Source organism: Salvelinus sp. IW2-2015, linkage group LG13 (genome assembly GCF_002910315.2).
Source record: "Salvelinus sp. IW2-2015 linkage group LG13, ASM291031v2, whole genome shotgun sequence".
Classification (NCBI taxonomy): Eukaryota; Metazoa; Chordata; class Actinopteri; order Salmoniformes; family Salmonidae; genus Salvelinus; species Salvelinus sp. IW2-2015.
In genome coordinates, this window is record NC_036853.1 from 6,487,402 (window position 1) to 6,515,321 (window position 27,920).

General features: G+C 41.9%; 2 protein-coding genes across 5 annotated transcripts; both read left to right on the top strand.

The window, feature by feature from the left end:
- Positions 1 to 1,775: 1,775 nt before the first annotated feature.
- Positions 1,776 to 11,911, top strand: LOC111972037 (sulfide:quinone oxidoreductase, mitochondrial). Of its 3 annotated transcripts, none has more exons than XM_070446095.1 (10): positions 1,776 to 2,098; positions 5,578 to 5,835; positions 6,243 to 6,413; positions 8,417 to 8,470; positions 8,981 to 9,181; positions 9,406 to 9,615; positions 10,108 to 10,291; positions 10,496 to 10,563; positions 11,030 to 11,208; positions 11,456 to 11,911. In XM_070446095.1, the coding sequence occupies exons 2-10, from the start codon at positions 5,599 to 5,601 to the stop codon at positions 11,511 to 11,513; spliced, it is 1,362 nt and encodes a 453-aa protein (XP_070302196.1). In that variant the 5' UTR covers positions 1,776 to 2,098; positions 5,578 to 5,598; the 3' UTR covers positions 11,514 to 11,911. The 3 variants fall into 3 exon arrangements, with proteins under 3 accessions (XP_070302196.1, XP_023854640.1, XP_070302198.1); XM_023998872.3 differs by having other exon boundaries at positions 1,814 to 2,002; XM_070446097.1 differs by having other exon boundaries at positions 2,021 to 2,110; positions 5,587 to 5,835.
- Positions 11,912 to 13,072: 1,161 nt separating this feature from the next.
- On the top strand, positions 13,073 to 26,190 carry LOC111972039 (CTD small phosphatase-like protein 2-A). 2 transcript variants are annotated; one of them, XM_023998873.3, is made up of 13 exons: positions 13,073 to 14,261; positions 15,411 to 15,655; positions 18,667 to 18,799; positions 19,436 to 19,582; positions 20,034 to 20,258; positions 20,587 to 20,680; positions 20,897 to 21,008; positions 21,329 to 21,415; positions 22,620 to 22,682; positions 23,525 to 23,604; positions 23,815 to 23,941; positions 24,096 to 24,191; positions 24,441 to 26,190. In XM_023998873.3, exons 2-13 carry the CDS (start codon positions 15,431 to 15,433, stop codon positions 24,504 to 24,506), a joined length of 1,455 nt encoding a protein of 484 aa, XP_023854641.1. In that variant the 5' UTR covers positions 13,073 to 14,261; positions 15,411 to 15,430; the 3' UTR covers positions 24,507 to 26,190. The 2 variants fall into 2 exon arrangements, with proteins under 2 accessions (XP_023854641.1, XP_023854642.1); XM_023998874.3 differs by having other exon boundaries at positions 15,430 to 15,655.
- Positions 26,191 to 27,920: the final 1,730 nt, after the last annotated feature.

The window sequence follows — 27,920 nt, forward strand, 5'->3', positions numbered from 1 at the left end:
CGACGAGGCAGCCTATAGGGAGGAGGTCAGAGACCTGGCCGGGTGATGCCAGAATAACAACCTATCCCTCAACATAACCAAGACTAAGGAGATGATTGTCGACTACAGGAAAAGGAGGACCGAGCACACCCCCATTCTCATCGACGGGGCTGTAGTGGAGCAGGTTGAGAGCTTCAAGTTCCTTGGTGTCCACATCAACAACAAACTAGAATGGTCCAAATACACCAAGACAGTGGTGAAGAGGGTAAAACAAAGCCTATTCCACCTCAGGAAACTAAAAAGATTTGGCATGGGTCCTGAGAWCCTCAAAAGGTTATACAGCTGCAACATCGAGAGCATCCTGACTGGTTGCATYACTGCCTGGTACGGCAACAACTTGTTCTCCGACCGCAAGGCACTACAGAGGGTAGTGCGTACGGCCCAGTACATCACTGGGGCCAAGCTTCCTGCCATCCAGGACCTCGATACCAAGCAGTATCAGAGGAAGGCCCTAAAAATTGTCAAAGACCCCAGCCACCCAGTCATAGACTGTTCTCTCTACTACCGCATGGCAAGCGGTACCGGAGTGCCAAGTCTAGGTCCAAGAGGCTTCTCAACAGCTTCTACCCCCAAACCATAAGACTCCTGAACATCTAATTAAATGGCTACCCAGACTATTGCCCCCCCCACCCCTCTTTTACACCGCTGCAACTCTCTGTTATTATCTATGCATAGTCACTTTATTTAACTCTACCTACATGTACATATTACCTCAACTAACCGGTGTCCGCGCACATTGACTCTGTACCAGTACCCCCTGTATATAGTCTCACTATTGTTATTTTACTGCTGCTCTTTAACTACTTGTAACTTTTATTTMTTATTSTTATTCATATTTTTTAAACTGCATTGTTGGTCAAAGGCTTGTAAGTAAGCATTTCACTGTAAGGTCTACTACACCTGTTGTATTCKACACACACACTAACTTCGGTCGTCACTAGTTGCCACAGCCAGAAAGTCATAAACCCCGCCTATTTCTACAATTTCTCTTGTGAAATCAGATTTTAAACGGAACCCTAACCTTATCCACACTGCTAATCTTATGCCTAACCTTAAAGCTAATTTTTGTTTTCAGGAATTTTGACGATATAGCCCATTTTGACTTTGTGGCTGTGATAGCTAGTGACAACCTCCATCTTGGCACTCCCCCCACCGTTGTAAAAAGTATTTATTAATGTCTACATTAGTTTTTGCCACATTTATTCTATTTCAGAGACCTTAATGCATACTTCTAAATTATATTATGTTAGCTAAACGTCATTTTTTTTTTAGATAACTAATGTAAATGTCACCACTAAAACACAAATCRTGCTTAAATACATGTCATTTTGTCCTTGAAACATTTCATTGAAATACTGTAGAATTCCATTCTTCCTATGGAGGACTGSCAATATGGCCGAACGGTGGCTTCAAAGCCTTTCAAACCGTCTCTCAATGGCCAATACATAGCAACTGCAATCCAGTGTTTTACCTTTTTTATTTTTATTAACAACAAATCAATACAGGAATTACATGTGGGAACACAAGTATATAAATAATATACAATGGACAATTGGGCTAGGGGGTACAATATCACATTACACAAGGACCTTAAGGGTTTATATACTGTACATCACTGGCACAGTATATCCCTATTGCCAGGGATTTATTTTGACAATGGCGTCATCATGTGGACATTGCGAGTAATGCACTCAGCAGCTGATTGACGTTCAACAGGTCGATGAGCTTGCGCAGTCATTTATGTTTACAACTCATGTTTCTGCACAGCTTCCGTTTGAAGAGGTTTGATCAAGCAGTCGTGCATGTCTTTATTGTGGGCGGAATGTTGTTTCAAGCGTCATGAAGTCTGGGTTTTGTGAAACGAGACCAATTTGAACCTACTGTAGTGGCKTACTACGAAAACTATACTACGCAATTGGTGACACGCTCTCGAGGTGTGTTCAAGACTGAAGGTAGATCGACAGTAAGTTTGACCAGAGCTAGGAGTCTGAGTAGCCAGTCATAGATCGCCAGCCTGCAAGGATCATATCCCGTTTTCGCAACTTTCTTCTTAAATAAGGTAGGTTTCTAGCTTCTACGYAACTAATTCTGAGAGTCTGTTGGGACATTGGGCCTCGATTCAGTCCCAGCCCAATGTATTTTTAAGCAATTCAAAATATACAATATAGTCGGGGGGAAAAAAGTATACAAACATTACAAAGAACAGTCATGGAATACATACAATATATTTAAATAAACACCTTGTAAAAAGTACAAGCATTCAAAGTTTTAATAGCTTTTTATGTTATGAGAAGAAGAAAGTTTGTATTGTTTAATTTCATTCTCAAATAATATAGGTTTTCGACTCTTACATTTACGAATTTGGAATTGAGCTAAAATAACAATGATTTTTGATTAAGAAGGCTTCGCATAGCCTTTGCAATACTTTGTAAAAAAATAAATATATATATAACATTTTCAAGTAGAAGGGGAAAAATGTGCATGTATATAATCTAAAAAAACATCTACATATCTTTCCACAACTTCCGGGTATAACATAAATGTAAAAATGTTCATTAAAGAAGGTACAATAAACATCAATGTCTTTAAAAAACTTTTAAGTTCATGTTTAGTAGGGTAGCACTTTTGTATTCATTTCAATGAAACGAATGTAATGTTATTAGTTAAAAAGAAACTTCTGAGAAMGAGAGTAACCAAAGAGATACATCCCTTTGTAACCAATTATTCCCARCTAGCACWGTGGATCTGGGCTGATTCCTAGCTGGGTTACATTTATTTTGRGTTTTCTCTATGATAGGGTTAAAGTTCAGAAAACATCTAGCGTTGGTTTCTTAAGTTATTGTTATTTCCAGATAAGTGATTGTATCCTTAACTGGGATGTCAGATATTGAGGGCATTTCAATCAAATGTATTTATAAAGCCCTTTTTGCATCAGCTGATGTCACAAAGTGCTGTACAGAAACCCAGCCTAAAACCCCAAACAGCAAGCAATGCAGATGTAGAAGCACGGTGGCTAGGAAAACCTCCCTAGAAAGGCAGGAACCTAGGAAGAAACCTAGAGAGTTACCAGGCTATGAGGGGTGGCCAGTCCTCTTCTGGCTGTGCCGGGTGGAGATTATAACAGAACATGGCCAAGATGTTCAAATGTTCATAAATGACCAGCATGGTCAGATAATAATAATAATAATTATAATAATCAGTGGTTTACTGGCAACAACAGTTCACATGTATTTATGTTCAACCCAAGAATGAATGATTCACATTAAGCGCAATTGGAACCTGWAAGATCTTAACGTGCCGTAAACTCACTCCACAGTTAGCAGGAAATGTCTCAGATGGAGCTACCAAATTGGTACCTTTCGCACGTTGTCAAGGAGTGCAGTCACATGTGTTGCACAGCAGAGGATCATTGGTTCAAACCGGGTATGGGGGGGGGGGGAGAAGTTGGGTAAGATAGACTGTTCGCAGTATACTGACTTCTGTTTCACTATTGCCACTTGTATACAGACATTTTGTAAAACTATTAAATATATCTCCAAAGCCACATTTTGTTTTTAAGGGCATGAAAAATAATGTAATGTTCTACTGTATCAWAGGCTTTATAAACATTCCAAAAGAGTATAAAACTCTCATCAGATACCAAATCTGAGTGATCTATGATATTTAATACCAGTCTGACACTATTCGAGATGTCTATTTCTCATAAACCCTGACTGGGACTCATCTATAATGGTTGAAGGCCGACCGCAGTACTGCAGGCATTGTCACCAGAATACAGGATCCCCCATTATAGTGAATGGGTAAATGGYGATCTTCGTGGTCAATATTCGTGTATATTAAACAAATTATTGAACACAATTATGGTACCAATAATTGGTTATGTTTCACCAGATGTATGTCCTTGAACAGATTACTTTAAAATCACGGGCTGCAGGTAGCCTAGTGGTCAGAGCGTCCACCCGGCACAGCCAGAAGAGGACTGGCCACCCCTCATAGCCTGGTTCCTCTCTAGGTTTCTTCCTCGGTTCTGGCCTTTCTAGGGAGTTTTTCCTAGCCACTGTGCATCTACACCTGCATTGCTTGCTGTTTGGGGTTTTAGGCTGGGTTTCTGTACAGCACTTTGAGACATCAGCTGATGTAAGAAGGGCTTTATAAATACATTTGATTTGATTTGACTAGTAACCAGAAGGTTGCAAGATCGAATCCCAGAGCTGACAAGGTAAAAATCTGTCGTTCTGCCCCTGAACAAGGCAGTTAACCCACTGTTCCTAGGCCGTCATTGAAAATAAGAATTTGTTCTTAACTGACTTGCCTAGTTAAAATAAAGATAAAATAAAAAATTAACATACAGATGAAGTAATGAGGATCGTTTAGTTGCTAATGGCAGCCTGCAGTACCTCGGTCTGCCTTCAATTTGAGAAACTCCACAAGGACAGCACTGAGCTAACCTGCAACATCATTTCCTAGAGTAGCTCAAACTACGCATGCAACGTTTCCAAAAAAACATCCTCCGTGTCGCAAGATTTCAACACACTGAAATCACACTTCCTGATCATCAAATACGCCACTGAGCATCTTCATAGGAAACAATGGGGTGACGTCATCGATGACTTCGTCCATATGTTTTACAGTCTGTGGGATCGTCAGAGATCCTATCATTCACCATTTAACTGTTGACTAGTGTTTAGAGTGGTCCCAGCAGACTCCCAGAATAAGTTGCATTGAAAGGGAAAGGGGGAATACTTAGTCAGTTGTCCAACTGAATGTATTCAACTGAAATGTGTGTTCCACATGTAACCCAAGCTAGTAGACGTCTTGGTAGAATGATGTGAATAGGCTGCTCTGCATAGACTTCAAATCACTTTGCTCAATGTTATTATTATTTTTGGACATAGGGGCTATGAAATATGCATATGTGCGTTGGCAATTTAAAAAATATATATATATTTTTTRCCTTTATTTAACTAGGAAAGTCAGTTAAGAACACATTCTTATTTTCAATGATGGCCTACCGGGGAACAGTGGGTTAACTGTCTTGTTCCAACGCAGAACGACAGATTTTTACCTCGGCAGCTCGGGGATTCGATCTTGCAACCTCTCGGTTACTAGTCCAACACACTAACCACTAAGCTAAACTAGCTAGGTTAAAGAAGTCCGATTGATAGAACAGTTACCCCTACACATAAAACGAATATAACCAGTAGCCTAAATAACCTAATAATTGTAAGTGCGTGTTTTATGCTTGCACACATGCACCTTCTGCTGTTTTTTCCTTTGACTATACTGCCTGTCAATAATCTGTCAGTCACTAGGCCCTATGTAATCCCTGCCTGTCAATAATCTGTCAGTCACTAGGCCCTATGTAATCACTGCCTGTCAATAATCTGTCAGTCACTAGGCCTAGGCCCTATATAATCCCTGCCTGTCAATAATCTGTCAGTCACTAGGCCCTATGTAATCCCTGCCTGTCAATAATCTGTCAGTCACTAGGCCCTATGTCATCACTGTAACTGAATCCTGACTTTGAATCCATTCTAGAGATCATACAGAAAGGAATACATGGCTACAGTCAGAGTGGTGCATCGGCAGCCAGCCCTGTGGAGGCAGTGCCATAGGACTGCTGCTATAGGCATCTGTCATCTCCACACCASCAGCAGCAGCAGCAGCCATGCCTCCTCCTCCAAAGAGCATTACAAGGTCCTAGTGCTGGGAGGAGGGAGTGGTGGCATCACAATGAGTGCTCGGATGAAGAGGAAGCTAGGGGCGGAAAACGTGGCCATAGTGGAACCCAGTGAGGTATTAAAGTATTAAAGACAGTGGGTGAGTCTCAAATGACCCCCTATTCCTATATAGTCCACTACTTGACCAGGGGCACATTACATAAGGGAATAGGGGACCATTTTGGATGTGGAACATGTAGTCTCGTGCACAAGAGTATATATTTAAGCATTAAGGCCCGAGGAGGGGGTGTGGTATATGGCCAATATACCACTGCTAAGGGATGTTCTTAGGCGGAGTGCCTGGATACAGCCCTTAGCCGTGGTATATTGGCCATATCACAAACCCCCAAGGTGCCTTAGAGCAGTAAAAATCAATGTTTTGTCATACCCCGTGGTATACGGTTTGATATACCACAGCTGTCAGCCAATCAGCATTCAGGGCTGGAACCTCCCAGTTTATAATAAGCAACATTCTTCCCGTAGATGCACTACTATCAGCCCATCTGGACATTGGTTGGCGCTGGGGCTAAAGGTGTGGCCTCTTCCGGTCGCCCCACCGCCAGTGTTGTGCCGTCTGGTGTCAAGTGGGTTAGATCCAGGGTTCAGGAGATCAACCCAGACACAAACACTGTGCGTACAGGAAATGGCATGGAGGTAGGTTGGGCTGTTTACTTTCCATATCGTTTATTTGATTTAATTCACATTGATTGAAGTTATAAAATGTAATTATAGGGCTTGGTCTCCATCTGAAGGCAAAGGTCAGTCAAGTGTTGTCATAATCTGTGTTGCTCATTTTTCCTGCGGATAATAGGTTGAATCTACCACACACAGCAAAACCGATTAGTGAAGGTGCTTGAGACAAAATGCTAAACTGGGAAAAAAACTGAAAAACCATAACACTTCAACATCAGATGGCAAGATAAAAGGCTATAGAGCACGGCTCTCCAATCCTGTTCTCAAACCCTGTTCTCGTAGGTTTACACCAGGGCTCTCCAATCCTGTTCTCAAACCCTGTTCTCGTAGGTTTACACCAGGGCTCTCCAACCCTGTTCTCAAACCCTGTTCTCGTAGGTTTACACCAGGGCTCTCCAACCCTGTTCCCAGAGAGGAACCCTCCTGTAGGTTTACACCAGGGCTCTCCAACCCTGTTCCTGGAGAGCTACTCTCCTGTAGGTTTTCAATCCAACCCCAGTTGTAACTGACATGATTCAGTTTATCAACCAGCTAATTATTAGAGTCAGGTTCACTAAATTAGGAACAGGGTTGGAGAGCCCTGCAATATAGATCCTCTTGATATGCAACTGGACAAATGACAATGAAATCATTCAGCTTTACATGTCCTTTATATGGAGTATACCAAACATTAGGAACGACTTCCTAACAGTGAGTTGCACCCCATGTTCCCTCTAAACTTCGCGCTCGCCCTGGGACTGCCGCCCAGGAGAAACATTGGCCCCACGTAGAGAAGCACGAGATTGGTTATGCCGCACCGGTCTGTTCAATCAGAGCTGCAGTAGGCCTATATGCAAATAGACCATTGCCATATGGATCTGTGGCATTTACTTTGAACTGGRCCGTGTTTACAGCATGAGCGGTCGTGAGTAGATGCAGTGATTTTGAGATCAAAGGGAGAGCTGCATGTAGCCAYGTGTRCACATTTTGTTCATWTCCTTTGCYAGTTAGTRAGTTATTAGCCCAGTTATAGATCATTTGTAGTCMGCAATAGTGGAGTGATTGCTTCCTACAAGAGCACAAAACRTGTACATTTCTAGACATCTTTGAAAAGCGAGTCAGGTAACAAGCTTTTTTTTGTCTTAAAGGGGCAGTGTTGTATTTTGAAACAGGCTTGAGTAAGCTAAGTAGTGAATAGGCAGAGGGTAGCATAATTTGTCTGATTCTCTGTAATAATGGTATCGGAATAATAATGCATTTTATTTTGTAACGTGGTTTCTTGCATCAAACAACATTTTCAGTCACCTGGTCTGAAGGACAACTGGATAAACAGGTTAATGTAAAGCCCTGCATGTTTTTTTCAAAAGTCTCATGGAATGTAGGTCTACATTGAACACCACACATTGTCTGCTACTGTAGGCTGAATGATAGAACAGCTATTTCCATGTTAAAATGTTATGGGATGCATTTTCTCCATTGTTTTTGATGGTAGGCCACTSKKRKRKSTMKAKWWTRWKMWMAWAKMSMCASWRKMSYMYWYKWSMMCWSKKWWAAMWSTRWMWYWWARWGKKKWYASMSYCYSYGTKKWSASWRWAMRCGCKCTSKRRKWKKYRCASARWWTYWMMAMMRYKTKYRCKCWSMRSASMYSWRAWRTGYKCWSWGYKSWRAAAAAWKWGAGGAAACATTTGTTTTTTTCTTCCCTATTCACCCGCTAAATGTCACACATACACAATCCATGTCTCAATTGTCYCAAGGCTTAAAAATCCTYCTTTAACCTGTCTCCTTCCCTTCATMTACACTGATTTGAAGTGGATTTAACAAGTGACATCAATAAGGGATCATAGCTTTCACCTGGTCAGTCTATATCATGGAAAGAGCAAAGTTATTAATTGTTTTGTATACTCGGTGTATGTTTGTTAATAACAAGGCCTACAATAATTTTACYTTACAACTGACTGGAACTTGTATTGTCTTCCCTGTAACAGATCTCCTACCAATATCTGRTAGTGGCTTTAGGTTTACAGCTACACTATGAGAAGGTAATACGCACCATATTGTTTATTTTATGCCTTTCACCACTCCCTCAATATTGTTTTAAAGGTCCAATGCAGACATGTTTATTTCAATATCAAATCATTTYTRTGGAACAATGAAATAACTTACTGTGAATTGTTATCAATTAAAATGGTAAAAAAATWAASAAAAATAGCTTCTTAGCAGACGGTCTGAGTGGGGAGGTTTGGAACTCTCTTATTGGTCTATTAATGAATGTATTGTCTGGTGATGTCACCAGGCAGGCCAAAACTCCATTCTACCAAAACAGGCAGAAATTTCAGGTGGCCTTCTCAAACAGCTCTTACACTAAAAGGGCATTATCATATTTTTTCACAATTTCACAGTATTATTCCAACCTTAGTGTGGAAATATGTTTAAAATACAGGTAAATCACGTTTTTTACTGCAATGGGCCTTTTAACATAAATCCTTTTATAGTATGAGTCAGTCTCTGCCAATGATCATCTATTTTTGTCTCTCACAATCACTCTCTAGATCAAGGGCCTGCCTGAGATTGAAGATTGGGTYAAATTTAAGATTGGTTCAAACTATTCCGTACAAACTGTGGAGAAGACTTGGAGTGCACTGCAGAACTTTAAGGAGGGAAATGCTGTATTCTCTTTCCCCAACACTCCGGTGAAGTGTGCAGGAGCACCACAGAAGATCATGTATCTGACCGATGCTTATCTCAGAAAGGTATTGTGATATAAAATGCATCAGATAAATGGTTATAAAAAGGTATTCTGAATCTACATTTTTGTATCTGGGTTGACTTGTGTTCATTAGTGCACACCGTAGCAAAACGTTTTGAAATGGTAAAAGTGTATTTCTTACTGGTACCTAATGAACACAACCCAGCTGTCATCTGTGTCATACCCTTCCTCAATATTATAACAGGTTTATTCTGATCCCTCTCGAAGACAGGAAAAAGGGCTAAGGCCAACGTTGTGTACAACACATCACTGCCAGTGCTGTTTGGGGTCAAGAAATATGCAGATGCATTGTGGGAGATTGTGAAGAGTCGCGACATCCAGGTGAATCTCAGACAAAATCTCATCGAGGTCCGGGCCGACAAGCAGGAAGCTGTGTTTGAAAACCTCGACAATCCTGGAGAAACCAAAGTGTTTGAGGTAATTTGCTAATGGAAAACACAGAATGTAGCCGAGGGGTTTGTTCATAGATTTCTAACATATTATTTAAGTTGACATAGAAAACTGATGCTAAGTAACATAGTATGCAGATGTAGTCACAGTTATTGTAGCATTCACTATCTCAGTGGCCTTGTGGTTGGTGTTTCTCCCCAAAGATAAGAAGATTGGGAGTTCGATCCCCAAAGACTCTAAAAAATGGTACCTGGTACATCAAGCTGACTCACACTACAGAAACAGGAGATAGACTAGCATCCTGTCCAGGKGGTGTGCTGGTACATCAAGCTGACTCACTACATAATTAGGAGATAGGGCAGGAGCCTATGGGTCATTCTGGCTCAGACAAGGCTTACTTGTCTAAAGCTTAACTTACTAACTATCGGAGAATTTGCTGGGCAACAACAAGACAGTAATAGTTTGATTTTGTTTGTGCTAATTTTCAGTCAGGGAATCAAGCTTTTCTTTCTTTTTCAGTATGAGATGCTTCATGTCACTCCTCCGATGGGACCCAACCCGGTGGTTAAAGGATCCTTATTGGCTGATGAGGCTGGCTGGCTGGACGTCAACAAAGAGACCCTTCAACATAACAAGTATCCCAACGTGTTTGGGATCGGAGACTGCACTAACCTGCCGACATCCAAAACAGCTGCTGCCGTGGGTAAGTCGTTTTTTGTTTTTTTCCTGTTTTGCCACTTGTAAAAAATGATATTACCACAACTAAACACCAGGGGAAACAGCTCTTGCAAAACTTTTGCTCTGGTATTTAACCTGCGAGGTTGAAAACCTGTACCTACATGTACTACATTTTGTTGTTGAGCATGGGGAAAAGCATCAGTAAGAATATGGTGCATTTTCTTTCCAGCTGCCCAGTCTAGTATTCTGGACAGAACWATTTCAAAAGTGTTGAAGAATGAAAAGCCGGATAGTAAGGTACGTTACCTTACATAACACTAATTACACTTAACCTCGTATTAAAAATGACAGATGCGTTGCGGATTAGTATTTTTAGAATCTTCAAGATAACACAGGGTATGTCCCAAATGACACAMTATATAGTGCACTACTTATGACCAGGGCCCTGGTCAATAGTGCACTATGAATGGAATAGGGTTCCTTTTGGGACATATCCACATTATTATAAACTGGGTGGTTTGAGCCCTGAATGCTGATTGGCTGACAGCCGTGGTATATCAGACCGTAAACCACATGTATGACAAAACATTTATTTTTACTGCTCTAATTACGTTGGTAACCAGTTTATAATGGCAATAAGCCACCTCGGGGGGGGGGGGGGGGGGGGGGGGTTTGTGGTATATGGCCAATATACCACGGCTAAGGGCTGTATCCAGGCACTTTGCGTCGTGCTTAAGAACAGCCCTTACTTACTTGTTTACAGTATGATGGCTACACATCCTGCCCTTTGGTGACGAACTACAACACCGTCATTCTGGCTGAGTTTGACTATAGTGGTCAGCCATTGGAGACATTCCCTATTGACCAAAGCAAGGAGAGATGGACCATGTACCACATGAAAGCTGACGTGATGCCTCATCTGTACTGGCATGGACTTCTCAAGTAAGTAGCTGTCAAAGATAATTACTGGGTCGTGTTCGTAAGGCACCAAGGGTGGGGGGGCACAAAAAGGAATGGATGTACTTGATTTGACCAATAAGAAATGCTCAGTTTCATTTTCCATCACTAAATGTTTTCTGTTGTGTGCCCTAATAAACCCAACCTTTTATGTAGACTAAACAGGGAATACATGTTTTATAGAGCTTTTTGTTGCTAATATTAGTCCAAACATCTGATATTTTTCCCATAGGGGGTTTTGGGGTGGACCAGGACCATACAGGAAAATCATGCACCTTGGGATGAAATAGAAGCTTATACAACCAATTCAGCTGTTTCAGACTGCTACAATGTAATCAACTTTTTCTCTCATCTTTGATTCCCAGATAGGGTTGCAAAATTCCTGTGAAACTTTCCCAAAATTCCAAGGATTTCTAGAAAACCTGGTAATTTTTGGAAAGTTACTAGAACATTGCAACACTATTCCCAGACCACTATTTGAATAACCATAATTTCATAATACAATTAAACAAGGTATTGAAAATCCAATTTTGATTTTTTTTCTTTTTTGTCATAAAACCTAATAATACTGTCAGTGCTTAATTTGAGCCAGATCACCGGATCTGGTACCTCTTGCGGCATGATTTATTAATTGTATCACTGTTCGCACTATAAACATTCTAATAAAAGCTATCAGAGTCAAATCAAATTGCCTACTTGTTATTTCTCCCGACCCYCAGAAAAACCATCAGGTAAAAGCGTGAGGATCCTGTGTAATCATCCTATCCTCCCTCCCTGATTCCAGACCTGCTTTCTTATTTGTACTTAAAGGTTATGGGTATGGTCGGTGGGGGGTAAGTAACTGATCTTGATACAGGTTTTGGTAGTGGTGGTCAGCTAGGGAAGAGGTCCCTGCTGTACGTAGTCACGTAGCCTAGGCCAGTCGTCTCCCTACTGAATTTGAAACGTGGGAAAGACTCATTTTAAAAATGGATAAGAAGAAGCAATGATGTTTTTCAAGTTTAAAAATCCAGAGAAAAATTGTGAATCAAACCCAAAACGAGCCAGAGAACTGTCAGTGCCGGAAGAGAGGAGTAGGGGAAAACTGACCCCGATGGCGATGCCTTATGTTATAGGCAGGGGGCCTATATATTCTCATGTTCTCTGCTGGAACCAACATAAAATAAGAAATCTTAAATTATATTCTGATATTGTGATGTGTGTTCTACTGTTAGTCTTAAATTATATGAAATACGGTTATTGTAAACTGAGTAAGTGTGCATATGGCAGGAGATCTGCAGTGACTTTAAAAAAAAAAATGCTGTACATTTGTCTTGAAAATTAGGCTGAAAGAAATTTGGACTTGTGTAAACACCACAGCTATATTCGAGTATGTGGGCATATAGTCTATGCCCCCTCTCGCGCTGAGTGTTCMGAGTGCTTAATTTAACTAATTAAGCACTGCATACTGTACACATCGTTTAAAGTGCCATAAGGCAGGGTTTTTCACATATAGGCTATATTTTATTTATTTATTTAACTAAGCAAGTCAGTTAAGATCAAATTTTTTTTTTTTACAATGACGGCCTACCAAAAGGCAAAAGGCCACCCCCGGGGACGGGGGCTGGGATTTAAAAATAAATATAGGACAAAACACACATCACGACAAGAGACAACACTACATAAAGAGAGACCTAAGACAACAACACAGCATGGTAGCAACACAACATGAATATGTATGAACTTTCCAATTTGTAAGTCGCTCTGGATAAGAGCGTCTGCTAAATGACTTAAATGTAAATGTAAATAACAACAACATGGTAGCAACACAACATAGTAGCAGCACATAAACATATCTATATATGATAATGGCTTGTATATAATTAAATGTCTTATAAATGGGAGTAACAGGGATTCTCACAACTCATGAGGATTATTAGGAGAGAATTGACCAGCTTTATACTAAAATATAAATTTCCAAAGCAAACATTAGATATATATACACCTAATGTAACAATCCTCACCGCAATATGATTGTCCTGCTTTCATTTCTATAGGAAATTATAAATATTTTAATAAATAACAYATGTATTATTTTGTTCTATTTTGCTGATAAGCTACACTGAAGGGCTACTCCTAARCCGATCCCTTTTATGTTTGACAAATTCTATAGTATGACATCCTCCTCTGCTTACAATGACGACACCATACAAGGCATCCACACATACCGGTACTCACTATGCTTTGGAAGTATATGAGATCAGAATTTGTTTTCCAAACCTATTTTTGAAAATACATTTGTGTACCAGTAATGCTGAAGTGCGCCTGCGCAGGTCATGTGTGGCGCAGCGGCGAGTGGCACAGCGGTCAAAGGCACTGCATCTCAGTGGTAGAGTCACTACAGACCTTGGTTCGATTCCAGCCTGTATCACAACCGGTCGTGATAGGGAGTCCCATAGGGTGGCGCACAATTGGCCCATCGTCCGGGTTWGGTTTTGSCCGGGGTAGGCGTCATTKYAAAWWARRAWTTKKTYYTWAMYKRWTTKSCYWRKTWAAWWMMWWWTTTTTTTWATCAATCATCCGGGGTTYCTGACGAGATAGCTAGGATTCGCATTACAGTGGGTACACTCGGTTTACTCCGGTGCAGCAGCCACATATATGCTCCGTATTGAAACACGTGATCCGTCAAACCATGTCATGAAAATAATATATGTTTTACAAACCGTTTTACCGCATAYTTATGACGTTATTCAGTGGTTACTTTTAGCTGCTTTTGCGATGGTGKGCACGGTGGTGGTACACTGTAAATTGCATATAATATAGTCCACATTCCTAGACATCAAACTAGCGCTGGAGTCAGAGTAGCTTTATCGAGTGCACTCTCAGAATTTGTGATGAGGCGGGAAATGGCGTCCAAAGAGCCCGTCGATGGTCTGTGGTTCTGAACACAGCTGGCAGCGATAACGACGGCCAGACCTCTCTCTCGGTGGCCGCCCCGTTGCGGCTACCAGTGTGGACAGGCAAGCGGCAAGTTTGGTTACGAATTTATTGCACCATCGGTAAGTAACGTTAATTGTTTATGGCTGTGTCAACATGTTTTTGATTCAAACGATTGCCATATCACCAGTGAGCACCTAGCCAGCCAGCTTGGTGTAGCTAAATGCTACCAGCTAACGTGACTAGCTAGCTATATCTAGCGACAATACTAGTCGTTTGATTTATTAAACCAATATTAAACTGCTGACCRATGCTATGCATGTTGTTTGGTTGGCAATCGTGAAATCAAAATGGCTAGTTAGCCTGCTAATCTTAAGTGTATACCGTTAGCTAACTCGTAACGTTAGCTAGTTCGCGAGCCAGACAACTATTCCGTTACTTTTATCGTTAGTCCCAATTTCGTTGGCTGGCTTAGCCATCTTACTATGTGAATACCGGTATCTCGTTTTAGAATGGCCGTAATAAAATAATTGGGTCGCTAACTGTTAAGGTTAGCTAACTAACACTGGTTACATAACAGTTAACTAGCTAATGCAATGTTCATGCCTGTCACTCGCTGTTCACGGGCTTGCACTTACAGTTTTGCTAACAACTGCTAGCTAGATACCAGCTAACACATTACTAATGTTTGGAGCCATATATAGGTGGCTTTGGTCAAGTCTCATATTTGATTTAACGTCCTATATGACTTGGCTTGTGGAAAGGGAATTCTCGTCGAATTCTAACTAGTTACCTAGGCCTCATACTAGCAGCTAGTTAAGTTTGCCAACAACTTCAGCTAGAAAAAAAAAAGAAGCTTGCAGAACGAACACCGCCCACTTTTCTGGTAGTGTTCATAAAATATCTACAAGTACTGTAGCATAAGATCCCACTGTGGATATGTTATTGTGACCGTGGAGTATGTCTATAAATTAGTCGAATTTAAATCTGTATTCTGAAATATTTATAAATTACAATGACATATAATTATTAGCTTAATGATATAGTTAATTATAATTCTCAATACTCTTTTTAGATATAATCGTTTTTGTGAATACAAATGTCAAGAATATGCCAAACATCCTAACAAAGTAAAATAAACACATTGTTAGGGCTATAATAAATAAATAAATGTGTTGTGGCTGTGTTAAAGCTCTGACTTGGCTACATGTCACCTCACTGGTTTCCTGTGTTCTCTTTGTTGTACTGGTAATATATATTGCCCACACCAGTCTTCCATGTAACGTGTAGGATGATGAGGTTGAGAGTGCGGAAAGCTTCTCAGCAGCCCAGCACCAAACCAAAACCTACTCCCAAATCCAGCCCCGGCCTTCCAGCCCCCCGCCCAGCCCAGGCCAAGAGGAAACACTGTGAGGTGGAGCCCACTGCCGTGACAAGGAGAGGCCTCAGAATGCAGAAGAATGAGACAGGCCTGTTTTCCACCATCAAGAAGTTCATCAGGGGAAATGCTGTCAAGGTGTGTTTGTGTGAACTGTTTGCAAATGCTCACATTTGGGGCAGCAGGTAGCCTAGTGGTTAGAGCGTTGGGCCAGTAACCGAAAAGTTGCTCAATCGAATCCCCGAGCTGACAAGATAAAAACCTGTCATTCTGCCCCTGAACAAGGCAGTTAACCCACTGTTCCCCGGGTAGGCTGTCATTGTAAATAAGAATTTGTTAACTGACTTGCCTAGTTAAATAAATGTTAAATATAAAATAAATTGCAGCACATCCCAGTCATGTCATGGGATGGATGTTAGCATTTTTACACGCTTCGTGTTCAAATAATCCAAGTGACTTTGTTGAGCTTCACAATCAATTTGAGATACTTTCAAGTGATTTGGACATGATGCGGGAAAAATACTMATATCGGTCCMATGACTTGAATGGGTTTTSTACTTCAAATGCTWAAACATTAGCATTTARAAACAGTACCMGGGAAACKAAAGCAAAGCATGGATTGCTGTCATCAAATTTTATTTGTCACATGTGCCTAATRCATCAGGACCTTACAGTGAAATGCTTACTTACAAGCCCTTAACCAACAATGCAGTTCAAGAAAGAGAGTTAGGAAAATATTTGCCAAATAACCCAAAGTAAAAAAAGTAATACAATAATGAAGCTTTATACAGGGGGTACCGGTACTGAGTTAATGTGTGGGGGTGCAGGTTAGTCAAGGTAATTTGTACATGTAGGTAGGGGTAAAGTGACTGCATAGATTAGTGTAAAAACAAAGAGGGGGGGGGGGGGTCAATGTTGATAGTCTGGGTGGCCATTTGATGAATGGTTCAGCAATCTTATAGCTTATCAATAGAAGCAGTTAGGAACCTTTTGGTCCTAGACTTGGCACTCCGGTACTGCTTGCCGTGCGGTAGCAGAGAGAACCGGCTGTGACTGGAGTCTTTGACAATTTTTTGGGCCTTCCTCTGACACTGCGTAGTATATACAGTACCAGTCAAAAGTTTGGTCACACCTACTCATTCAAGGGTTTTTCTTTATTTTTACTATTTTCTATATTGTAGAATAATAGTAAAGACATCAAAACTATGAAATAACACACATGGAATCATGTAGTAATCAAGAAAGTGTTAAACAAATGAAAATATATTTTATATTCTTCAAAGCAGCCAACTTTAACTTGATGACAGCTTTGCACACTCTTGGCATTCTCTCAACCAGCCTCACCTGGAATGCTTTTCCAACAGTCTTGATAGAGTTCCCACATATGCTGAGCACCTGCTGGCTGCTTTTCCTTCACTCTGCCGTCCAACTCATCACAAACCATCTCAATTGGGTTGAGGTTGGGTGATTGTAGAGGCCAGGTCATCTAATGCAGCAATTCATCACTCTCCTTCTTGGTCAAATAGCCCTTACACAGCCTGGAGGTGTGTTGGGTCATTGTCCTGTTGAAAAACAAATGATAGTCCCACTAAGTGCAAACCAGATGGGATGGCTTTTTGCTGCAGAATGGTATGGTAGCTATGCTGGTTAAGTGTGCCTTGAATTCTAAATAAATCACTGACAGTGTCCAGCAAAGCACCATCACACCTCCTCCTCCRTGCTTCACGGTGGGAACTACACACACGGAGATCATCTGTTCACCAACTCTGCATCTCACAAAGACATGCCCTTCACTTGCAACAGATTTCACAGGCTCATCATTTGTATAAACAAAATGAAAATACAGAAGGTAACCCACTTCATTACTTTGATACACTTGATAACCCAATTGTAAAACATAATTTATGTAAACTGTCATTTTGTTGCTTATTTTCTACTTCTTAGATGGTTATAACCTAGCCTGGTGGAACCAGCCTGATCACTGTGTTCACCATATAATGTCCAGGGTATAACCTAGCCTGGTGGAACCAGCCTGTTCACCATATAATCTCCAGGGTATAACCTAGCCTGGTGGAACCAGCCTGATCACTGTGTTACATATCCTAACTGCCATTGATAATAGAACAGTGACTATGTGTTCACAGAAACATGTATGGAGCCAGCACATGGAGACTTGCAAGATAATGTGATGTGAAGTCCAGACTGACAGACAGGCTTGATACTGATGTCTCTGAATGGAAAGCGACCTGGCCCTCTGTACTGATGTCTCTGAATGGAGAGAGACCTGGCACTCTGTACTGATGTCTCTGAATGGAGAGAGACCTGGCACTCGGCATTAAACATTTTACTAGACAACTTTTACTTGTATTGTCTTTTTGTTATTATTGAATGGAATCAGTCAATATGGGGAGGGGGGGACACCCCTTTGTATTCTGCACCAGGATCAGGGAACTCCTGTTGTTTGTATGGGACACCTAACAGGAAGGTATTACCATGTTTGCCAAGGTCGGCCCCATTACCACCAGAAACAATGCAGATGGGCACACATTGTATCGCCTGGGAATGACAATGAAATATGCACATTGTTATATTAGCAGAACACCGCTTCTATGGTGTTATGTAAAGGGTGGTTTATTCTACATGGACCTGTTACTACAATTTTAAAGTTATCAAAACACTTTGTTTAGAATATCTACATTAATTCATCAATTGCATTCTTCTCATATGACTCTGTCGGCTACTGACCTATTCAAAGCTTCCTCCGGCATCTCACCATACATCTGCCTGTAGTTGTACAACTCAACCTGCAGGAGGTTTGTTTGTTGTGATTTGGGGGGATGACAGATGGGTGTGTCTTGGTGGTGGCAAGGACACACCCACATCACCCCCCCCCCCCCAAGCCAAGTCACATTTGGCTTCAGTCATGGCCGCCATCATTCCTTGAGGAGCAAGCCCCCCCAAAAAATAGGCCAAAATCTGCAGTTGCAATGTACCTTTTTTAAAAGTTTGAATGTCGTTTTGATCTTAAAACGGTTGAAGAGGAGTAGCATCCTAAATAAAAAGCTACAGGTCAGAAGGGTGCCATATTAAATGTTGCTTTCAGAAAGTCGTGACACTAACTACTAGTCCCTCTGCTTCCTTTCTGTCAGATGGAGCATGACATCCCAGCTAAGAGGAGTCGTGTTGATTGTAAAGTGGACAGCAGCAACCTGATCACGTCTTCTCCTCATCCTCCTAACAAAGCTATCCCCAGGGGCTGCAGGAGAAGCGCTAACAAACCTGGTGAGTCAAGACTTTCCTCTTGGCGTAATTAATAAATAAGGCACGGGGGGTTGTGGTATATGGCCAATATACCACGGCTAGGGGCTGTTCTTATGCACGACGCATTGCGGAGTGCCTGAATACAGCCCTTAGCCGTGGTATATTGGCCATATATCACAAACCCCAAGGTGCCTTATTGCTATTATAAACTGGTTACCAACGTAATTAGAGGTAAAAATAAATGTTGGTCAAACCAGTGGTATACGGTCTGATATACCACGGCGGTCAGCCAATCAGCATTCAGGGCTGGAACCACCCAGTTTTCTAATTTGTAATAGAGTCGTTCATAGCACTAAAAGACAAACTGTTGTCATGACGCCATCATTGTGAACATCTGCTTTTGGAAATGTTGCAATTAGTCAATTGGTCATTAATGTTCATGAGATCGAAATAACCTGTTTTGTTATAATTGTGTGGATGTTGTCGTGTCCATTGGAAGAGTTCTGGCTGTTGACCACGTGGATAACACTTCCCCTCCGCTATAAGGAGGTGGTGATCATTAATGCTCAAGAAATCGGAAATATCCTGCATTGCCATAAGCAGGTGGATTTTGCAGGTTTCATTGGAAATAGTRAAGTTCCCTTGTTTTCCCCTCAGATCCAATGACGTTGAACAGTATGCCCCTGAAGCCCAACGGTAAACTGGAGGTCCCCGTGGAGGTAGCCATCAGCCCTCCTCGCACTACTCTCCTGGGGACCATCTTCTCTCCAGTCTTCAACTTTTTCTCACCTGCAACCAAGACGGGTAACAGAATCTCCCTCAAGTCTCATCATTGTGTCTTGTGTTCTTTCTTYTTTTTTTTTTACCAGGAGGACCAGTCTAAGAATGACCGGTTACAGATTAAGGCTATTGCTGGACTGAAACGCCTTTACTCAATGGAGTTTCTCCAACATGCTTTACTAGTCCATGACTTGGTGTAATCTGTCTGGGATACCAGCCCCGTGTTTCTTTTTTTACCGATCCTAAAGGAATTCTCTTATATACSTCCCTCTTCTCCACGTCACTCCTGTATATTCCCCTCGTCCAGCCAGAGGTTTTAAATGTAAAACATCTGTGGGTTACACCATTTTTTCATCCATGCTCACTCTTCTCTCGTCATTGCCTTATTCCTCTCTGTGTACGGAGTTAACGAGAGAAGATGCAAAGAATCAAAGAAAATACTTTTTGAGATTAACCCTGTGTCTCCCCGATCCAGCCACTCTTGGGTCTGACTCACCTGGGCAGGTGCTGGAGGCTGAGGAGATTGTGAAGCAGCTGGAGGTGGAGGAATTGTCCACCAGTACCCCCACATCTACAGAAGGTGTCGTCCTGTCTCCTGTTGCTCCAGTACCACCAACACCGCCGGCTCTTCTGGCTACACCAGAACCACCTGTCGAGGAAGGGGAGATGGTTACAGAAACAGATATGCCCCTTCTAACAGGTAACCATGACGATATGCCCCTTCTAACAGGTCACCCTGGTGATACGCCCCCTTCTAACGGGTCACCCTGGTGATACGCCCCCTTCTAACGGGTCACCCTGGTGATACGCCCCCTTCTAACGGGTCACCCTGGTGATACGCCCCCTTCTAACGGGTCACCCTGGTGATACGCCCCCTTCTAACGGGTCACCCTGGTTAAAACCCAGTGATTAGTGATGTGGAATTTTTACTTGCTGTGTTTGCTATGTTGAAATACCTGGGGGGAAAAGTAAATGCGAATAAATAAAACATGTGGATTTCTACGCCATTTAAATATGTTGTCATCCAGCTCCGGGATGCACCCCAGTCAGCTGTTACCCCCACGCCCCTCMCACGGCCCCTGCAGACGGCACCTACGAGGAGGACTGGGAAGTCTTTGATCCGTGAGTACCGCTTAGTTTATTTAGCAACCTTACCAACCAAACAACGTTTTAAATGCCTCTCTTTAAATGTCTGTGGAATAGTAAGTAGTAGAAAACGGTCGCTCATCTGTGTGTCGTCATCACCATCTAACCAACTGAAGAAAAGTATTGTGTGTGAAAAATGTTTTTTTCTTTACTTGAACCAACTAAAATCTTCTGTGCCTGCTCTGTTTTCAGGTACTTCTTCATCAAACATGTGCCTCCGTTGACAGAGGAGCAGATAGCCAGGAAACCAGCACTGCCTCTCAAAACACGCAGCACACCAGAGTTCTCCTTGGTCCTAGATTTGGTGAGTAGCACATTTTTATATTTGAGTCATTAGCAGAAGCTCTTGTCTAGCCTGGGTGCCGGTCTGTTTCTGCTCTCTTTTAATATAGCCTGGGTGCCAGTCTACGACAGTTGCTGTCCCATCGGAGCACTAAGATTGGTTTCTCAAAATTCTGGGGCTTAGCGAAGGTTAAATTGTGCTTGACAATTGGAGTAGGCAGAAGAAGCACAAACCAATCTGCGACTAGCTCTCATCTMCAGCGTCTTACAATCGGTGCATTCAACTAAAGAAGGTTGAACACCCACTAACCAGAAGGTGTGTACTGTATGTGTTTTCATCAGGACGAGACGTTGGTGCACTGTAGTCTGAATGAGTTGGAGGACGCAGCCCTGACCTTCCCTGTCCTGTTCCAAGACGTCATCTACCAGGTACAGGCTGTGATACTATAGAAATCCACAGGTGTTAAGTGATTGTCAAGGGCTCTTTCTCAATTCTTCTTTCCTTGATTCTTTCCTTGTGTCCTCTCTCTCTCTCTCTCTCCTCGCTTTATTCTCAAACCACATTGTAAGAGAATATCCAAGGTCTTTTTTCCCATGGATTACTTCTATGCGTTTTGAGAAGGAGGCGAGGAGAGGGKGGACATGAGGAATCAAGGTAAGACAAATTGAGAAAAAGCATTAGGTTTTATGTGATTTGTCATGTGTTAAAATGGCCAGCTTCAGTCATCTGATTCTAGTCAGGCAGCTTAGTATCCCATTCAGGGGACCCCCACTTTTGTTAGTGTCTTATTGGTCAAGGTCAGCCAATTACTTATCAGCAATTCTCGTTCGGCCTAGATTCCCTGGACTTCAGTTAGTGTTGGACCCTGGGAACACCGTATGGTCCGAAACGTACCCATCCTGATGAGCACTACCATCGTTTCCCCTCCGTGGACTAAATCCATGCCTTTCTGATGTTTAAGTGTACGTGCATGCGTACATGTTGGGTCCCTCTTTCACTTGTTTCTTTGCTTGGATGGTCCTCCCCTGTGGAGTCCCCTTATGCAGGGGTACTTGTCGGTGTCTTCAACATCAAATGACATAAGTGACCTGAGAGCCGGAACCTCTACTGTTCCACTGGGGAGGGATTCCGGAACACCTCCGCTGTTCCACTGGGGAGGGATTCCGGAACACCTCCACTGTTCCACTGGGGAGGGATTCCGGAACACCTCCGCTGTTCCACTGGGGAGGGATTCCCGAACACCTCCGCTGTTCCACTGGGGAGGGATTCCGGACTAGGATCACTTGGCATGATTTTAATCTCCAGCTCTGTTCCAACCAAGCGCAACAATTTGAACCAGAGTTAATGTCAGTTCTCACTGGACATGATTCTCACTTATCTGAACCATGAGTGGTCAGATGTATGTGGCTATCTTCCATTAAACTCCCCTTAACCTGAACATCTGCCTCATCCTTGTTCTGACCGGACATTCTGTAGTGGTTGCTACCGGCAACTAAGGTTTCTTATTACATTGATGGTTTGTTGATTTTCTACAACCAACCCCTATTTTTCATCATGCAAAACATATCTTTCACTGAACAGGGAACGCTCTTGACATGCTATGGTTTTCATATGAYTCTTTCTTCTCTGCAGGTGTATGTGCGGTTGAGGCCGTTCTTCARAGAGTTCCTGGAACGCATGTCTCAAATTTACGAGGTGAGGTCCTATGTGTTTAATACACAGACATCAGACCACTGTAGACTAGAGTGAAAATTCATTCCTGTCTTGTTCTGTCAAAAAACAAATCCCCCACCTGTACTATCCTGATCCCACAACCGTTTTATAACCCCGGAACTTTCTGTCCCTTCTCAAAATAAATCACTGCCGCCCCGTGCTCAATTTTGCGTGCAAAAGTATGTAGGCTATTCAATCAAATTTGTGTTTAAAGCCCTTTTTACATCGGCAGATGTCACAATCAATCAATCAAGTTTATTTTATATAGCCCTTCGTACATCAGCTAATATCTCGAAGTGCTGTACAGACACCCAGCCTAAAACCCCAAACAGCAAGCAATGCAGGTGTAGAAGCACGTCACAAAGTGCTGTACAGAAACCCAGCCTAAAACACCAAACAGTAAGCAATGCCTGTGGCTGTGAGAATGTCAAGAGTGTACAAAGCTGTCATCAAGGCAAAGGGTGGCTACTTTGAAGAATCTCAAATATAAAATATATTTTGATTTGTTTAACACGTTCTTGGTTACTACATGATTCCATGTGTGTTATTTCATAGTTTTCATGTTTTTTTTTTAGTTTATTCTACAATGTAGAAAATAGTAAAAAAAAACAAAAAAACACTGTATTTCCACCCCTATTACTGCACTTCCCTTTCCTGTGGACTGTTGATCCTGTTCCGAACGTGACTCCCATTCCTGCCAGATTCCCGCGGGTCCCGTTCTCGTGTAAACCTCTACTGTAGACTTCACTGGGACAGACAAACAGAACGGAAATATATATACCCTTTTTTTTAAATGATTCTTATGGGTTTCTTGTCGTTCACAGATCATTCTGTTCACTGCCTCTAAGAAGATGTAYGCAGACAAGTTACTGAACATACTGGACCCCAAGAAACAGTTGGTCAGGTCAGTTAAATAAAGTTATTGCATTTGAATGATTACAAATAACCAGTGTTGAGTTGCACCATGACCTGTATCCCAAATGGCACAACATTCCCCAAAAGTAGTGCACCTACGTAGGGATTAATTAGGTTGTGTATAAAGCTTGTACTAATGTCCTAACACCCACCACTACACTTGACWAATCATTTGGTTATTTTTCTACCTCTCCTACAGGCATCGTTTGTTTCGTGAGCACTGTGTATGTGTTCAAGGAAACTACATCAAGGACCTAAACATTCTTGGAAGAGATCTTTCAAAAACCATAATAATCGACAATTCACCTCAAGCCTTCGCCTATCAGGTAAGCCTTCACAGTACAGCTACTCATTCTATCCCGCAGGAATCGCATACTTAAATTATATGCCCTCAATATACAATAAGTATTTTGGATAAAAGTGACGGCAAAGTGGCATATATTCATATACGATTCAAAACGTCATGGTTCTTCATCACAGCTTTCCAATGGGATTCCCATCGAGAGCTGGTTCATGGACAGGAATGATAACGAGCTTCTCAAGCTGGTTCCTTTCTTGGAGAAGCTAGTGGAGATGGTATGTACTCATTCTGGAGAAGGGGGGGGAAAAACAAATGAATATTTTTGGATGTGGATCCAACTCAAGCGACTTCCTTATGTACTCACTCAAACATTTGCCCTTGTACCTGTAAGATTGTCTGTATACGGCTTGCATAAACAGACCGGTTTCTGTTCTTTCTCTTCCTCCACGAAAGTCACCTCAGTCATTTGTCTTGGTGTACTATTTTATGCAACCTCTGCTCTCTGTTCTTACTCTCCTCCACAGAATGAGGACGTAAGGCCTTACGTCAGAGAACGGTTTCGTCTTCACGATCTCCTTCCTCCAGACTGATTTTGTGATTGGTTGAGCCAGCAGGCTAACCCATAGAAATATAGAATGTGTATTTATATTAGAATGTTCATTCTAATTCTATGGACTAGCCCTGCAGTACATGGGAGAGGGTTGCCTTCCCTTCAACACAGCGGAGATGAGGAGAATCAAGTTTAACTGACTTTAATGAGGATGTTGTTTTTAAATGGATCTCTGTCTACAACTACAACGTTTTCATTACCGATGAAAATACCAACAACAAAACACCATTACAGAGGATTTTCTTGTTACAGAAAACAACAAAACACCCATCTTTATAATTCCTGAAGCTATGTACAGTTTGAGTATATGTTTTGTATTCTCGAACTAAACTGTTATACTCAAACTAAACTGTACCCCCAGAGTAGAGCAATCCCCTTGTATTGTAAAAGGCTTCTGCCTAGACGGACCTYTTGTTTATTCTTGAAAGCAGGGCCGTGTTCGTTAGGGCACAAACGTTTTGCAACTAAGGGGTGGGGGAAAGCGTTTCTGATTGGGACAAGTCCAGGCAGAACATCTCCAATTTCGGACCGTTTTCTTCGTTTTGGTGCCTAATGAACAWGACCGTGGCGACTTTCTGGGAGATGTTACTCATCTGCAGCTACACTTTTGGACTGACTGAACTGAATGTCATGCAGTATTTGAGTGTGAGGACCTGACTGCTCCAGACTCATTTTAACAGGAATGGGCAGTCAAACCTGTATAATATACACACTCGATTACATGTGTATATATGACGTATATATATTTTTCAACTTTTCACTGTGCTTCTGATTTTACTATGCGTTCCTCTTTTAACTGACTGCTTCTTTTACATTTTTTTTTTTTTTTAAACATTTGGTGAAAAAATACGTGATTTTTCTGTTGTCTGCCTGCAATTTTTGCACCCCAAATGGCAACCAATTCCCTAATATAGTGCACTGTTTGACCACAGCCCTATGAGTCCTATTCCCTATATAGTGCACTATACAAAAGAATAGGGTGTAATTTGGTATGCATGCTCATTTCCTAGTCTGCTTTTTAGTCCCATTTTAAGTGCAGTTATGTGGTCTCCAGCAAGGTGCGGGTTTTAAACTTATCTTTTAAGAGGAAATGTTTATGAAATCATCATGAGGATGTGTACAGGTCGTAATATTAATGTAGAATAAGGTTTCACTTGGAAGACCATTCAACAAGCCATAATGATGGCCCAGATATTMATTTAGAAAATGTATATTTGAGATTTCACCACTTTCTTTTTTTGTAAAGATGTTTAAAAATACCCTTAAGATGCTCTGTTTTTAGGGTGTGATGAAGAGTTTAAGGAGGAAGGAAGGAAGGCTTCGGAGCTCCTGCACTTTTTGTAAAAAATACTTTTAAATCCAGCCCTATGTAAAAAATCATTTTTTGTACACAAGTTATCACCTCAATTGTTATGTCCGGACTATTTTGAAATCGTAGCACCAGCAAAACGGCTAACATTTTGTTTTATCTTTTAAATCATGTTTTTCAATGCTGTTCTTAGTCTTGTGTGTGTGTGGAATCTCTTATGTAAGAGTCTTAAAGTTTGGCCGATAAGACTCCATGTTGTCATTGACCATCTTGGACGGTCACTYCTGTTGTACTCGGTGTTACTCAATGGTGTCCTTGATCATAAATACATTTTTATACAATTAATGAAAATGAATGATTTACCATTTTGTTTTTATTGAACTGCATCAGTATGAGCCGAGACGCATACATTATTTAGCAAGGTACTCTTATCTGGAGCAACTTAGTCACACACACTAAAAATACAAAAGTATGTGGACACCGCAACAAATTAGTGGGATTTGACTATTTCAGCCACATCCGTTGCTGACAGGTGTATACAAATTGAGCACACAGCCATGCAATCTCCATAGACGAACATTGGCAGTAGAATGGCCTGTACGGAAGAGYTCAGTGACTTTCAATGTGGCACCGTCATAGGATTCCACCTTTCCAACAAGTCAGTTCGGCAATTTTTTACCCTGCTAGAGCTGCCCTGGTCAACTGTAAGTGCTGTTATTGTGAAGTGGAAATGTCTAGGACTCTAGGTGCAACAACAGCTCAGCCGTGAAGTGGTAGATCACACAAGCTCACAGAACGTCTGTCCTCGGTTGCAACGTTCACTACCGAGTTCCACATTTTCTCTGGAAGCAATGTCAGCACAAGAACTGTTCATCGGGAGCTTCAGGAAATACGTTTTGATGGCTGAGCAGCCGCACACACACACACCTAAGATCGCAATGCCAAGCGTTGGCTGGAATGGTGTAAAGCTCCCCGCCCTTGGACTCTGGAGCGGTGGAAATGTGTTCTCTGGAGTGATGAATCACATTMATCTGACAGTCCGACGGATGAATCTGGGTTTGGTGAATGCCAGGAGAACGCTACCTGCCCCAATGCGTAGTGCCAACTGTAAAGTTTGGAGGAGGAATAATGGTATGGGGCTGTTTTTCATGGTTCGAGCTAGGCCCCTTAATTCCAGTGAATGGAAATTCTAGACGATTCTGTGCTTCCAATTTTGTGGCAACAGTTTGAGGAATGCCCTTTCCTGTTTCAGCATGACAATGCCCCCGGTGCACAAAGCAAGGTCCATACAGAAATGGTTTGTCGAGATCTGTGTGGAAGAACTAGACTGGCCGGCACAGAGCCCTGACCTCAAACCTATCTAACACCTTTGGGATGAATTGAGCCCCCGTGCACAGAGCAACATACCTTTTGGTCATGTAGTGCGGAAAGTATTCAGACCCCTTGATTTACAAAAAATATATACATTTACGTTAGACTTTAATGGATAAAATTACTTTTTTCCCCCTCATCAGTCTACACACAATACCCCATTATGACAAAGCAAAAACAGGTATTTACATTTGCAAAAATGTCTATTCAAAATAAAACAAATTAAATATTCAGACCCTTTGCTATGAGACTCGAAATTGAACCAAGCCATTAGGATGAAGGAATTGTCCGTAGAGCTCCGAGACAGGATTGTGTCGAGGCACAGATCGGGGGAAGGTTACCAAAACATTTCTGCAGCATTGAATGTCCCCAAGAACATATTTGGCCTGCATCATTCCTAAATGGAAGAAGTTTGGAACCACCAAGACTCTTTCACGAGCTGGCCGCCCAGCCAAACTGTGTGATCAGGGGAGAAGGGCCTTGGTCAGGGAGGTGACCAAGAATGCGGTGGTCACCCTGACAGAGCTCCGGAGTTCCTCTGTGGAGATGGTTGTTCTTCTGGAAGGTTCTCCCATCTCTGCAGCACTCCACAAATCAGGCCTTTATGGTAGACTGGCCAGACGGAAGCCATTCCTCATTTAAAGGCACATGATAGCCCTCTTGGAGTTTGCCAAAAGGCACCTAAAGGACTCTCAGACCATGAGAAACAAGATT